Here is a 15,599-nt window from a genome sequence, read left to right as displayed (position 1 = left end):
AAGAAATCAAAGATTGGAGCAGAAATAGAGACTTAAAAAAAAAAAACCAATAGAACAGATATATGAAATTCACAGCTGGTTCTTTGAAAACATAAATAGTATATACAATTTTATATCAAATATCTTTCTTTTGAAAATGGTTAGTCATCCATACCCTTGTAGGACAATACCATTTTCACGTATTAATTCAACTGTTAGCAGTTACTTTCACTCTTTGGACCAATGTTTCTAGCAACATTTTTGAAAAAAATTTAAATTGTAGTAAACCTAATAAGTCTTATTGGTTTATGTTCTGCTTCAGCTTGTCCTGATCTCATCTCCATTCCGACACACTTAAGAGTTGGACTCATCACACTCCAGCACTATTCTCCATGGATGACAACCTGCATCTCAGTTATAGCACCTCAATCATGCTGTTGTTGTTGTTTTTTCTGTGCAAAATAATGGAACCATTGACTCTTCCTCTCACCCAAACTTCCAGCCATCAAGAAATTCTAATAGCCCGAATTTCAAATGATGTCTGGGCTCTAACCCCATACAACACTGCCACTGCTACCGATCCAGTCTGACATACTACCTTGATTGACAACATCATCCTAGTGCCTGTTCTCAAGGAAACAGAAGGGTCTTGTGAAGCTGCCTCATCTGGTCAATTTTAGGCTCCATGTCACTCACAGCCAATGTCAGTGCACCAGGGCAGGCCAGTGCATCAATACATGATGTGCCTACCACCCTCACACTCTCCTCTCACCTCTGCTATTCTTCCATCATTTCACTCTGCTCCAGGTGCACCAGCCTCTGGCTATCCTACAAATACCTAAGGCCTACTGCTGCCTTAGGAACTATATTAGTCTACTCAGGATCCCCTAACAAAGCATTGGAGTCTGACATTCCGAAATCAAGCTGTTGGCAGCACTGGCTCCTTCTGGATGCTGTGAGGGAGAATGTTCCAGGCCTCTCTCCTAGCTTCTGGTGGTTGCCAAAAACCCTTTGCATTCCTTGGATTGTGGACAGATCATGCCAATTTGCTCCTTCTTACTTCATGTGGTGAGGACATATCTATCTTCTGTGCAGGTCTCTGTGTCCAAAGTTCCCTCTTTCTAAAAGGACGTCCATCGTTGGACCGGACCTACTCCAATCTGTTATGAACTTGTGTTGAGTATATCTGAAAAGAACTGTTAAACAAAAATTCAACTGATCATATTTAAAAGATTTAATTGTCTTTATTAAATGATTCATGAATTGGACAACATCTCATCTAGCAAGTAGAAAGGAGCTCCAAAGAGCTACAGAAAATGAAAGAATGAGGTGGAAAAAAAGAAATTATCGTCGAAGAATGCATTGTTTCAGGCAAAGTCACCTTCCTAAGGGAAACCGAAGGGGTCTACCAGTGGAGTACCTCTTACAGTTGACCAAGAAATGCCAGGTTGGCTGGCTAGAGGTTACATTCCTGGGAAAAGTTGACACTGCTATTCAGTTAGGTATTAAGACTTGGTTTGCTGCAGTGGGGCTGGGGCCTAACACAAGTGACTCCATTTGGGGCCTGTAGTTTCCTTTTTTAAACATTTCCCTCTTCTGACCAGTCTCAGCTTTACTGAGAAATGTGTTCAAAATTTAAGGCATTAGCACCACTCAGCTGCTACCCTGTAGTTCTCACAGCTTTGTGAATTTTGTTGATCCTTTGTGTGGTATCCATATGTCATGACACTTTTTGCTTAATCCTTGTGATATTCACAGGTCACAGCTTTAGGTTTCCATTTTAAATTTGGTCATTCTCTTGTTTCTTTTCTGACATTCCAGTCTTAGATCATTTGCTTGGTGGTTCGCAGCTATGAACACATATTAAAGACTCTTAAGGGGATACAGTGCACCAGAAAACGTATTATTATTAGTGGAAAGAAGATAATGCCCAATGTTCAGAGTACACTTTAGAGCCACGTTCCCCATGGCCCAAACCAATCAAAATCAAATAAGTCAAAGAAAGACCCCACCAAAAGAGTCACCTCTTTCAGCCAAGGGGCTTACTCAGTGAGCTCACGTAACTGAGTTTCAACTTTCCCAGAAATGTTGATCCAGGTGCAGCAGGTTGTGTTGGTCACAGCCAACCCTAATTACTGCAGACTTCCCAAGAGAAGGCCCTGTGTGCACCACCAGCAATTTCTGTGGAATTGTGGAGTAGGGAAAGGGTTGATCCAGCAAACCTCAATAAATGGGGACTGTGGAATGGGGGCTCCACATGGTTGGGGAACTGCAAGCTGCCACTAACAGTCCCCATGTGGATCTTGGGACAGAAAAAAGGGTTGGGGTTTTCCACTCAAACACCTGGAAATTGCAAACTAAAAAGCCAACTAGAGTGAGAGCTCAAGGGAAAGAGAGTAGAGATCAGAACCAAGAGAAACTTACCCATAGCCCTCAGAGATAATGAGAAAGACAGTGAACTCAAAGGGTTCCCTTGTACCACATCTGTGTTTCTCATTGTCCCCAAATGCCATCAGAAGTTCACCTCAGATCCTATCACTGCCACCAAATCTGCTAAATAACAAAAATTCAACAGAGTAACTTTTAAACATCTAATAGGCTTTATTAAACGACTCATGAATCAGGCAGCATTTCAGCTAGCAAGCAGAAAGGAGGTCCAAAGACCTGCAGAAATAATGGTTTTTTAAAAACAGAGAAGGGACAGAAAAAGGAAAGTTATTAGCAAAGAGTGCATTGTTTCAGGCAAGGTCACCCTTCTGAGGGGAACAGAAGCGTGGCCAGTCTATCAGTGGAATACCTCCTACTGTAGATCAGGAAATGCCAGGTTCACTGGTTAAAGGCCACATTCCTGGGAAAAGTTGAAGCTGCAGTTTGGTTCGTTATTAAGTCTTGGTTGGCTGCCTAACACAAGTGACTCCATTTTGGACCTACTGTCTCCCATTAATCAGATTTTATTTCCAAAAGAGATCATATTCTGAGGTTCCAGATGGACATAAAATTTGGGGGGACACTACTGAACTCGGTATATGTATACTTTTATATATTTTATAATCCATTTAAGTATCAACTTCCAGTGTTATCTGAAATAGTTATTTTACTGTTCTGCTTATACTGTTTCCTGGAATCAGAAATATTTTATATTTTATACATATATATATACGATCTCCATCTTCATATCCCTCTAGCCGCTACTGTGCTACTTATGAAAGGTCAATGAAAGGTAGATATGGTTCTATTGCATTGTGTTATTTCATTGTGGGTAAGGCTGGGATGTATACTTCCCAGAATCGTCTTTATAATTTCGGGTTATAATTCACCAATAGCCTAATTTGCAAGAGATTTGGAAGGTACAGGTGAAGAAGCTATTTCTCTCAGTACTATGAGCCATCATGCAGACAGACGGACCAATGCATAGGGGATTGTTGGACACCAACTTGCAGCTTGTTTTTCTGATTATTGTATAATTATTGACAACTCTGGTCTATCAAGTATGAACACAAACAAAACATTTAAAAAATGAAATAATTAAACACTGGGTAATCACATATATATATATGCAAGGTAAGTAAATATAGTAGGTTTATGGCTTAGGGAGCAGTCAGCTATAAGAGAAAACATGGGCTTTCTTGGTGGTGCAGTGATTAAGAATCCGCCTGCCAATGCAGGGGACACGGGTTTGATCCCTGGTCCGGGAAGATCCCACATGCCACGGAGCAACTAAGCCCGAGTGCCACAACTACTGAGCCTGTGCTCTAGAGCCCATGCTCTGCAACAAGAGAAGCCACGACAGCGAGAAGCCTGTGCACAGCAAGAAGAGCAGTCCCCACTTGCCTCAACTAGAGAAAGCCCATGCGCAGCAACGAAGACCCAACACAGTCAAAAAAAAAAAAAAAGAGAGAGAGAGAGAGAGAGAGAGAAAACGCTCACAATAGGCCAAATACATTCAAAAGTGCTTACTGCAATCACAGAAGTATCCAGAAACAACAAATGTAGGGTCAGTGCAGCTTCAACAATGCAACCAGGGAAGTAAGTTTCCTGCATTTGGGTGGGAAGGAAACAGCCTTTCTACTAAAGGAACAAGATGTTTCTTATAGAAATCACATAATTATGAGAATCATCAGACATGAAGGGGGGTGGTCACAGGATATGAGTAAATCACTAGGTGATCTTCTGAAGCCTGAAGAAGTAGGCTGATGGACACCAAAGAGCCATAGGAACATGCAAGGATCTGTGCGCACTCGAAAACCAAAGAAGATCCATAATGAGGGAGCTTGTGGACAAATGTGGAATCTGCTGCCCAACAGGGAACTAACGTCAAACACATGTCTGGTTGGGGGCTGTTCCACATGGGCAGAGCCAGAAGTCAGAAAACGGTGCTAGAACTCAGGCTCACCAGGTTGCCATGCATCTCTGTCTCCTGATGGTACAGAAGACCCAAGAATCATGGCTTCCCCACTTCTGCTTTCCAGACCTCATGCATCTTCTTCCCATGAACTTTAACTCAGAACCACTAACAGAAGGACTCTGGATATACAATTTCCCACCTTACCCAAACTGACAACACAATTCAGTAGAACTGTCTGGACAGGAGCTTTCATCTTCATGCCAGCAAGTCACTCTTCTTAACTCCATGCATCATGTCCAATTTCCAACCAAGATCACGGACATGAACAGCGGTCAAATTATGAACATAATCAGATGAGACAGAAGGTCCTCCAAGACCTTGCACAATTACTAATTTCTGTGAGGACATATATGCAACAAGGAAACATGGAAAAGACACACCTTTCAGTTTAATACTCCAGGGGAGGGTAAACACTGAGCCAGAAAATTCCAGTATCTGTAACAGTAGACCAGGAAAGACATTTCAACAATACAGGTCTCATGATCACATACTAGGAAAACAATGGGACATAAGAATCAAAAATTTTTTCATCTAAAATTATACCAAGTTGCACATGAAAAAAACCCCAAAACCAAAAACCACTTAACATCCCTGGGTTCAAAAGACACTGTAATGGAAACAAGACAAGTTTTATATGAGGTATAGATGAAGGGACATGGAGGGATAGTTAATTATCTTAAGTGTTCAGATCAGCAACATGAACTAGAAATTAATACACTGGGATCCCTATTCAGGATGAGGCACTTACAAAGGAAAAACCATGTTTATAGCAAAAGATTTCTGTAGTGCCCTGAGTTTTCATTTACAAAATAAGTGAAGTGCTGAAGGTTTTTCCACATTCTTTCCATTCATAAGATTTCACTCCATGTGATTGCTTCCATTTACAATGAGGTTTTAAGGGAGAAGGAAGGCTTCCCCCCAGTTTTGTATTCAGAATTTTCACCAGTGTGTGTCTTCATGTGTCTTTGCAGGGATATAAGATACCTGAAGGCTTTCCCACACTGCTGACACTGATAGGGCTTCTCTTCACTGTGTGTTTTTATATGTTGTCGAAGGGATGAGGAAGTAATAAACGTTTTCCCACATTCTGTACATTCATAGGGTTTTACTCCACTGTGTGTTTTCACATGTTTTCTAAAGTATTTGGGACAACTGTAGGATTTCCCACATTCCTTACACACATAAGGTTTCTCTCCAGTGTGGATCCTCACATGACCTTGCAGGGATTTGAGATAGGGGAAGGCTTTGCCGCACTGCTTACATTCATAGGGTTTTTCTCCACTGTGTGTTCTCATGTGTTCTCGAAGGTAAGTGCACCAACTGAAAGCTTTGCCACACTGCTTACATTCATAGGGTTTCTCTCCAGTGTGCATTCTCACATGTTCTCGGAAGTGTGAGATGCGAGTGAAAGCTTTCCCACATTCTTTACATTCATAGGGTTTCTCTCCAGTGTGAGTTCTCACATGCCGTGCAATCTGGGAATAATAACTGAAGGATTTCCCACATACTTCACACACATGGATTTTCTGTCCATAATGACCTCTTACATGTCGCTGAACAGATGACGGGCAAGTGAATGATTTTTTAGATTTCTTACACTCTAAAGACTGTTTGCTACTATGACTTTTCACATATCTCTTAGATGCTCTCCCATCATCTGGACATTTATCAGTTTTCTCTACAATGTCTGTTCCACCAGGAGGATTTAGGTATGAGACACAGCTGCAGGTTTGCCCACATCCTTCACATGGATAAGGTTTGTGGCCGGTGTGAGATCTTTGCTGATTCCTCTGGAAAGAACAATCCCTGAAGGCTTTTCCACACTTAGTGCATTTACAGGGCTGAATTCCAGTCAGATAACCCTTATGCACAGTAAGATGTGTAATCTGGTTCTGGGTTTCTAGACATTGATGGCCTTCTTTACCTTCACAGAGACTCTCCACCAAATGATTTCTGTTCAAAGTAGGAAGCACAGTATTAGGGATTAATAATAATGATTTCTTTATTAATAATTTATTGATGGATGTTAATGATTATTTTGACTATATATTTGCCATGTGCACTGAATTGGCATGTTTCTGGCACTCTCTGCATTGTGACAAAAGTTGAACAAGTTTAATGCTCCAGCTGAGGGCTCAAATAGAGCCATAACTTTCAGTGTTTTTTACATATTGGGTTTCCTGATCATTGAAATTTCCTACTGAATTAAGTTTCAGATGCTCAATGTCTACATCACATTTATAAAAGTAATGTGTTATAAAAACTCTGTGAGTACACAATTGTTTAGCTAGGTTTATACCTTTTCTTTAATTTCAAGTGAGTCTAACACTCTGCCGAGATCCCCCTTCTCCTTGTGGGAGTGCCACTCACCTCAAATGCCTCTCCTGGGTTACACGCCGATCTCTCATGTTATGAAATGCCCAATTTTCTCCCAAAAAAGAGCAGGAATCATTTCTTGTGAATCTTACTATTTTCTCTTCACTGCATAGTCCAGTCTCCAAAATATCCCAGTGAGCACTTGATCTAGTGGTTTTAACTTGAGGGCAAGAACCTGTAACAATTGGTAACATAACTAAATCCTTGGGAAAGAAATGGTGGGATAAAGGAAAGAGGCCATTTGTACTTTTTTTCCATACGCTGATTCAAAAATGTAAAATACTTTTATAAAGGAAGGAAGGATATGTGTGATATTGTGATTTATAAGAAATATATACATATATATTTGGTCATTCAGATGACCAACATACACTTCTCAAATAAATCAGGTCCTCATCCACAGTTCCCTGCTCACAGCTCCCAAAACCTTTGGAATTTCCTGAGTGATAAAAGCAATGGAATAATATTTGATCTCCTGTCCTCAGTTCCAGAAAATGCTTCAGGGTCAGAAGGGTGAAATGAGTGTTGTTATTCATAACAAGCCCTTTCTGTCACAATTGGGTTTATATTCATGAAGGTGACTGTTGGAAAGCAGCCAGGATGGGGGCTGGTTGCAAATGGAGACACCATGTGATTAAAGGGTGGAACTTTCAGTCCCACCCACACCCCCGGACACCCCAGCACCTCTGGGGAGGGGAGAGGAGCCAGAGTTTCAATCACTTGCCAATGGCCAATGATTTAATCAATCATGCATATGTAATAAAGCCTCCATAACCTCCTCCACCCCAGCAAAAAGAAGTTCAGAGAGCATCTATGTTGGTGAAAACATGGAGATAATGGGAAGACTGACACCTGGAGACAGCATGGAAGCTCCCAGCCCTTCTGACATATACTGCCCTATGCATCTCTTCCATGTGACTGTTCCTGAGTTATATCCTTTTATAATAAACTGGTGATGAAGTAAGTGAATGTTTCTCTGAGTCCTGTGAGTGTACTAGCAAATTAATTGAACCTGAGGAGGGGGTCACGGGGGTCACTCATTTATAGCCAGTTGGTCACAAGGACTGGTAACAACCTGAGCTTGAAACTGGCATCAAATGAGGGCGGGTGAAGACCAGGGGTGAGTCTTGTAGGACCGAACCCTTAAGCTGTGGAATCTGAGGCTACCACTGGGTAGATGCTGTCAGAATTGAGTTGACCAGTTGTGAGGAGCCTAAACACACAAACACACAGATCACACATGACAGAAATGGGTCCAGAACCTAATTTAACACTCAAGCAAAGAAAAACTCTGAAGACCTCATCTATTTGGAACTTTGGCAATGGTAGGGAAAATAAGTCAAAATGGCAGCCTGTCCATTAAGAAATACCTCAAAAAAGAATGAAGACTGATGTAGAGATCAATATTACCAGAGAAGCAAAGCAGGAAGAAACTGGGCAAAATGCACATTCCCAAATGCTCCCTTTATAAAAGGAGCTACAGAAAGACTTCTCAAGTGGGCAAGGATGGATGAAAAGTCCAACAGGGAAGCCAGGTTAATGACAAACATCACTTTCTCAAAGACCGAGTCATGTTTCTAACGTTTCTAACAGGTATGTCCAAATATCTCTCCCTGATCCAGAACCTGCTCCTCCCGAGAGGTGTGCCCTCCTGGTGATCGCAGGCACAGAGGCCCTAGAGGAAGCCTATCTCCACTGACCCAGCTGCCACTGGGAGATCGGATGGTGCCTGGCTGCTGTTCTGCTCGTGGAGAAAAGCTCCTCATGGGGAGGATGGAGGACAACAAGCCCTCCAGGAGATAGGCCGATTCTCTGGTCCTCATGTCATTGAGGATGGGTGAGTTTGGGTTTAACTGCAGCAAGATTATCAGGTCAAATGTGTACTGATCACAGTGTAACTTTCACAGGGTGAAAACCATAACGCCGCTCTCACTGCCCCAAAGTGACACTGGAGACCACGCTCACATTTATACAATTAGGGAGCCTCAGGATTCTGATCAAGAGTAATAAAAATCAATTCAATATAGAAATATTGGGCTTTCCTGGTGGCGCAGTGGTTGGGAGTCTGCCTGCCGGTGCGGGGGACGCGGGTTCGAGCCCTGGTCTGGGAGGATCCCACATGCCGCGGAACAGCTGGGCCCGTGAGCCACAATTACTGAGCCTGCGTGTCTGCAGCCTGTGCTCCGCAACAGGAGAGCCTGCGATAGTGAGAGGCCCGCGCACCGCGATGAAGAGTGGCCCCCACTTGCCACAACTAGAGAAAGCCCTCGCACAGAAACGAAGACCCAACACAGTCATAAATAAATAAATAAATAAATAAATTAAAAAAAAAAGAGTTCTCATCACAAAGGAAAAAACTTTAAAAAAAATATAGAAATATTTACTGTCATGAAAAAGCTATTTGACTCTAGGTAGGTTCTATAAAGGTGGGGACCACGTCTGCCTGTTTTTCAACATATTCCTATTCCTTGGTTCCAGTAAGAAAGAACATTGTAAGAAATATTTCTTCCCTAAAGACTAAGTGCAGGGAGGAAGCCGTCCTCACCCACGGAGGCCAGGTTCCTGAAGGTCTCCAGCATCACGTCTCTGTAGAGCTTCCTCTGAGCCGGGTCCAGCAAAGCCCACTCCTCCGCGGTGAAGTTCACAGCCACGTCCTCAAAGACCACCGAGCCCTGAAACAGCCACAGGTTCCATGTCAGCAAGGCTCCCTCTTCACCCCCGTGTGTGGGAGGATGGGGAGGCCGACAGTCAGGAACCGGACTCAATTCCTAGGACTCCTGAGCTTACACTCTTGTGGGAAATGAACACACACAAGCCAATCAAATGCAGTTTATTCAGTGATGGTAAGTGCTGGAAACTGAAGCAACGTGTAACAGCAACAATAGATGTAGACTTATAGACACATGATTAAAAAGAACTGTTTTTTACCAAATATAAAATAGATAAACAATAAGGATTTACACAGGGAACTATATTCAATATACTGTAATAACCTATAATGGAAAAGAATTGGAAAAAAAGACTATAGATATATACATACATATGTGTGTGTGTGTGTGTGTGTGTGTGTGTGGGTGTAAGGGAGTCACTTTGCTGTACACTTGAAACTAACACACAATTTTCTTTTTTAACTTTTTGGCTGCACCATCCAGCATGTGGGATCTTAGTTCCCCGACCAGGGATCGAACCTGCGCTCCCTGAAGTGGAAGCTCGGAGTCTTAACTTCTGGACCACCAGGGAAGTCCCCTAACATAACATTGTAAATCAACTATACTTCAATTTTTTAAAAAATTGTTTTTAGTGAGAGAGCAGAACCTGAGATGGTAAAGACTGAAAATAAAATCATCATTCAGATAAGAAGGAAATACTTGGTTTGGTCAAAAGTTATTTCCTTGAAACTCCAAGAACAGGAGCAGACTGTCAGGAGGTCGTGAACACTGATTTTCCAGGACCGCTGCATCTGAAGAACTCTCGCCTGGACTGAACAGCATGTAAAATCCTGGGCCACTCCCCTCATATCCGACAGAGGCAGAGACACGACCCCCTGCCAGGATGAGGTGGACACCGAGGGCACAGACGCAGGCCAGGGCCCAGGGCCTGGGACACCTGTGGGGTAAGAGGAGCCCTGGTTCCTGAAGGATCTGTCAAGCCAGCAGGGCCTCTCAGATAAATAATCATGTGCCCAGAAATCAAGGAAAATGATCCACAAAGAAGAGTCGCAGAACGATCTGACAGCAACAGGGCCAAAGGTAACTTTAACACAGAGAATAAAAAGCACCTAATTATTATCTTTAGGACAGTATGGATGACACCAGACCCCTGAAATACAAAGCAAGCAATTATTTTTATAAATTAGAATTTTAATCCAAAATATATTCTGACAATCTAAATTATAAAAAAATTCTAAATACATCAGCTACAAAGAAGGCAAGGCTGCCTCGCCTGAGGCTGCGACTGGGGTTTGCTAATCACACACCTGATAAGAAACTTGTATTCTAAATACATTTTAAAAAACTAATAGGACAACAATAAAAAATAAAGGGCAAAAAGAGAAAAATAAATAATGCATAAATAATGGGCAAATAATGTGAGCAGACATTTCTCCAAAGAATAAATACAAGTGGCCAATAAGCCCATGAAAAGATGCTGGACGTTACTCACCAGGGAAATGCCAAAGCTACAGGCAGATATTTCACACCCACCAGGATGGATATAAGATGGACAAACAAGGCAAGGCAGGGCAGGCGAGGATGTGGGGAAGTTGGAACCTCACACACTGCTGATGGGAAGGTAAAATGAAGCCACTTTGGGAGACAGTCCAGCAGATCCTCAAAATGATAAACACAGTGTCACCATATAACACAGCGATTCCACCCTAGGTATCTATCTACCCAAGAGAGGAGGTGAAAGCGAACACCAACACAAAAACTAATACTCAGATATTCACAGCAGCATGACTTATGACAGCCAAAAAGTGGAAACTCAAAAGATCATCAAGTGATTTGGATAAGCAAACACAATATAATCTCAAAATGGAATATTATTTGCCAGAAGGGAATGTTGTACTGATCGGTGGCACAAAACCAATAAACTTAAAGAACATTAAGACTCCACATAACACTTATATGAAAGGCACAGAATGAGCAAATCTATAGAGATAGAAAGTAGATTAATAGGGCTTCCCTGGTGGTGCAGGGGTTAAGAATCCGCCTGCCAATGCAGGGGGACACGGGTTCGAGCCCTGGTCCGGGAAGATCCCACATGCTGCGGAACAACTAAGCCTGTGTGCCGCAACTACTGAGCCCATGTGCCACAACTACTGAAGACCGCACACCTAAAGTCCATGCTCCGCAACAAGATAATCCACTGCAATGAGAAGCCTGCGCACGGCAACGAAGAGTAGCCCCCGCTTGCCACAACTAGAGAAAAGCTCGCGCAGCAACGAAGACCCAACGCAGCCAAAAATAAAAAAATAAAAATAAAGTTCCCTTTAAAAAAAAAAAGTAAAAGAAAGTAGATTAATAAACTGCCTAGACTAAAGGCAGTGCTGGAGACAATGAGTTTAGTAAATGCCTGTTTATCTTCTGTGTTTTTAGTATTGGATGACTGAGGTTTTCTGAGTGGTTTATCATAAAACCACACTTCAAGTCTTGTTTCTGCTCAGAGTCTTTTCAAGTATTCAAACATATTTCTCACTCTGGGCTCTTGGTAATAATAGACACAGAAATCTCTCTAATGCTGATCTGCCGTACATGTTTGGTTTTTAAAATCATTAATAGAGGAAAGTGAAGACAACCTACACAACAGGAGAAAATATTTGCAAACGATGCGACCAAGGGCTTAATTTCCAAAATATACAAACAGCTCATACAACTCAACAACAACTACAAAAACAACCCAATCCAAAATGGGCAGAAGACCTAAATAGACATTTCTCCAAAGAAGAAATACAGATGGCCAACAGGCACATGAAAAGATGCTCAACATCACTAATTATTAGAGAAATGAAATAAAAACTACAGTGAGGCACCACCTCATGCCAGTCACAATGGCCATCATTAAAAAGTCTACAAATAACAAACGCTGGAGAGTAGGTGTGGAGAAAAGAAAAGAGAACCCTCCTACACTGTTGGTGGGAATGTAAATTGGTACAGCCACTGTGGAAAACAGTATGAAGATTCCTCAGAAAACTAAAAATAGAATTGCCATATGATCCAGCAATCCCACTCTGGGACATATATCCACACAAAACTATAATTCAAAAAGATACATGCACCCCTATGTTCACAGCAGCACTGTTCACAATAGCCAAGACATGGAAACAACCTAAGTGTCCACCAACAGAGGAATGTATAAAGAAAATGTGGTATGTGTACACAATGGAATATTACTCAGCCATAAAAAAGAATAAAATAATGTCATTTGCAGCAAAATGGATGCAACTAGAGATTATCATACTAAGTGAAGTAAGTCAGACAGAGAAAGACAAATACCATATGATATCACTTATACGTGGAATCTAAAATATTACACAAATGAACCTGTCTATGAAACAGAAACAGAATCACGGACACCGAGAACAGACTGGTGGTTGCCAAGGGGGAGGGAGTTGGGGGTAGAATGGGGTGGGATGTTGGGGTGAGCAGATGTAAGCTTTTATATACAGAATGGATAAACAACAAGGTCCTACTGTATAGCACAGATAACTATATTCAATATCCTATGACATACAATAATGGAAAAGAATATTTTAAAAAAGAAATAACTGAATCACTTTGCCATACAGCAGTAATTAACACATTGTAAATCAAGTATACTTCAATTTTAAAAATTAATTTAAAAAAAGAAACAAGCAGTAGAAATGTAAAAGTTTAAATAGACTTTTCTTAGCATAGACTTTTAAAACTAACTGTCATTAGGGGACTTCTCTGGCTGTCCAGTGGTTAAGACTGGAGCTTCCACTGCAGAGGGCATGGGTTCGATCCCTGGTAGGGGAACTAAGATGACACGTAGCGCAGTCAAAAATAAATAAATAAATAATTAAAACTAATTGTCATTAAAATTAATTTTCTTTCTAAAATATGTTTAATAAAAAATATAAAACAATTTAATGGAAAAATTTCAAAACATTATTGACTAACACCATCCGAGAAGGAAATGAATGGAGGGATGGCACATATCCACAGAAAAGAGACCAGGATGTCAGCTTCTCCCAAACAGGTTAAGAGTTTTAAGAAAATTCCATTAAATCTAAAATTGGCTTGTTTTGGGGATGGTTTGATTCTGTTTTGTTTGAACTTAAAGAAAAACTACTTCTAAAAACTGAAATGGAAAACAAATTTCTAAAACTAGCCAAAATTTTCTATGGAACAAGGTGGTGGGATATTCCGTAACAGACATTGAAGCGTTTTAAACTGCAGTGATTAGGACAGGATGGTGTTAACAGAGGGATGGACAAATACACCAATGGAAAAACAGCGCACTGAAACAGGCCCACCTGTTTTTGTCAAGTGGATCGACGCCAGAGCATAAGCTGCTGGGCAGGGGCCAGATGATGACACTTTGACCTGAGGGGCAGTGATCACTGGGTATTTACAGGGCAATAAGAAATCTTTTTCCTTAGTAACTGCACATGCAATAACCAATTCACTGTGAACTTAACTGTGAAAGAAGAAAGTAGAACACATTGAGAAGTTACAGGCAAACTCACTCATGACTTGAGAGTCGGGGGAAGTTTTCCTATACATGAAAAGAAAAAAGAGCTACAACGGAAGAGATGGATAAATTCAGTTCAAGTCTATTAAAGTTAAGAATTGTCCATGAAGTGTAGAATAAAAAGAAATGATAGGGACTTCCCTGGTGGTGCAGTGGTTAAGACTCTGCACTCCCAACGCAAGGGGTCCGGGTTCGATCCCTGGTCAGGGAACTAGTTCCCACATGCACGCTGCAACTAAGAGTTCGCATGCCACAACTAAGCAGCCCGCCTGCCACAACTAAGACCAGGTGCAACCAAATAAATAAATAAATAAATATTTAAAAAAAGAAATGATAACCCAGACTTTGGGAGAACATCTTTGCCACCCCTAGAAATGAAAAGAGATGAATGTCCAGTGTATGTAAATAACACATAAAAAATCAATAAATATACAAATGAATTAAAGGTGAGAAAACAACTGAAAACTATTTCACAGAAGATGAACCACCACTTACAAGAAATGCTCAGACTCAATGATTATCAGTAAAGACCAATATACAATCACAAGCAGATCCCATTTTACACACTTGAGATGAACAAAATTAAGCTGGAATCCCCAAATCTCCACGTGCTGGAAATGACGTGGAATAAACACTCGTCTCCAGCCCTCCATCCACACTTCCTAGTATTTTGAAAATATCCATAATCTACAATCCTACAATTTTTCTTCCACATGTAAAAAATTTATATTGCATTGGCACTTGGAGACAAAATCAAGGAGTTTAACAGCAGTGCTGACAAATCAAAATTAAACATGAGACAACTCAAGCCTCACACGACTGGATGGAGGATTTAACCAGGTGACCTCTGACACCAGCACGTGTGAAACAGCCTGGGGCTGACAACCACAGAGAAGCCTTCTGTGTGCCATTACTGGTGTGGTACGGGTCATGTTCACTTACTGCAGATTCAGCAGAAGCAAAATCAAACAAAATGATGCTTGGTGATGAAGGACAGATGTAAAGCTGCAAAGAATAACAAAAAGACCAGGATGATCGGCACCCTGGAGGCCGCTCACTGGGAAGTGCTACCAGCCAACCAAGGGAATAAAAATCTACACCTTCCAGTAATGGAACAAAAGTCTTCAGTACTCACACTGAGTCACATGACACAAGGTTCCATCAAAGAAACAAAACGGAAGAGCAGCCAAGTGTGAGCCACTCAGATCAGCAGCCTGCTGCCCATGGTGCACAAGGAAACCCCAAGTCACAAGGTCAAAGCCATCCGAGCTGGGGGGCTGGGATCCCCCTGCTGACACACAGCCTGGCTGGGCACCCCCAGGGCAGGGGGAGGGACTGAGCTTCAGAGCTCCACACGCCTGTGCTGCCCTTCTCAGTGTGGAAATGCCCCCTCCTTCTGGGTCTCAATTCTCACCCAGGAGGAAATGCTCAAGTTGAAGTTCTGACCCAGAGGAACTCTCCAATTCATCAACCCTCTCAATAGCAGTTGAGCTCAAGGAGCCTTCTCCACGTCTGACCTTCACAGACTCACTCAGGGTGCACACATCACACTCAGAGCATCAACTCCCTTGGATGAAGCCAAAAGCAAAGGTCAGGGAACAGCTGAGGGCAGCAGAACCTCAGA

General features: G+C 41.8%; 1 protein-coding gene across 3 annotated transcripts in view; it reads right to left on the bottom strand.

Annotated features, from left to right (window-relative positions):
• LOC309624080 (uncharacterized protein) overlaps window positions 1–15,599 on the bottom strand; it is a 74,706-nt gene that overhangs the window by 52,289 nt on the left and 6,818 nt on the right. For 2 of the 3 annotated variants that reach the window (XM_082381696.1, XM_082381695.1), the window contains exons 2-4: window positions 9,306–9,432; window positions 6,755–6,935; window positions 4,751–6,337 (exon numbers count right to left, since the gene is read on the bottom strand). The exons of the other annotated variant lie outside the window; for it this stretch is intronic. In XM_082381696.1, the coding sequence (XP_082237822.1) occupies window positions 5,266–6,337; window positions 6,755–6,935; window positions 9,306–9,432 (1,380 nt within the window). In that variant the 3' untranslated portion in view covers window positions 4,751–5,265. Of the gene's footprint in view, window positions 1–4,750; window positions 6,338–6,754; window positions 6,936–9,305; window positions 9,433–15,599 lie in introns of those variants that run through there. 3 annotated transcript variants of the gene reach the window in all.

The sequence above is a fragment of the Balaenoptera borealis genome (assembly GCF_965194805.1).
Source record: "Balaenoptera borealis genome assembly, chromosome: 2".
NCBI lineage: Eukaryota > Metazoa > Chordata > Mammalia > Artiodactyla > Balaenopteridae > Balaenoptera > Balaenoptera borealis.
This window is presented reverse-complemented; position numbering and strand designations above follow the sequence as displayed.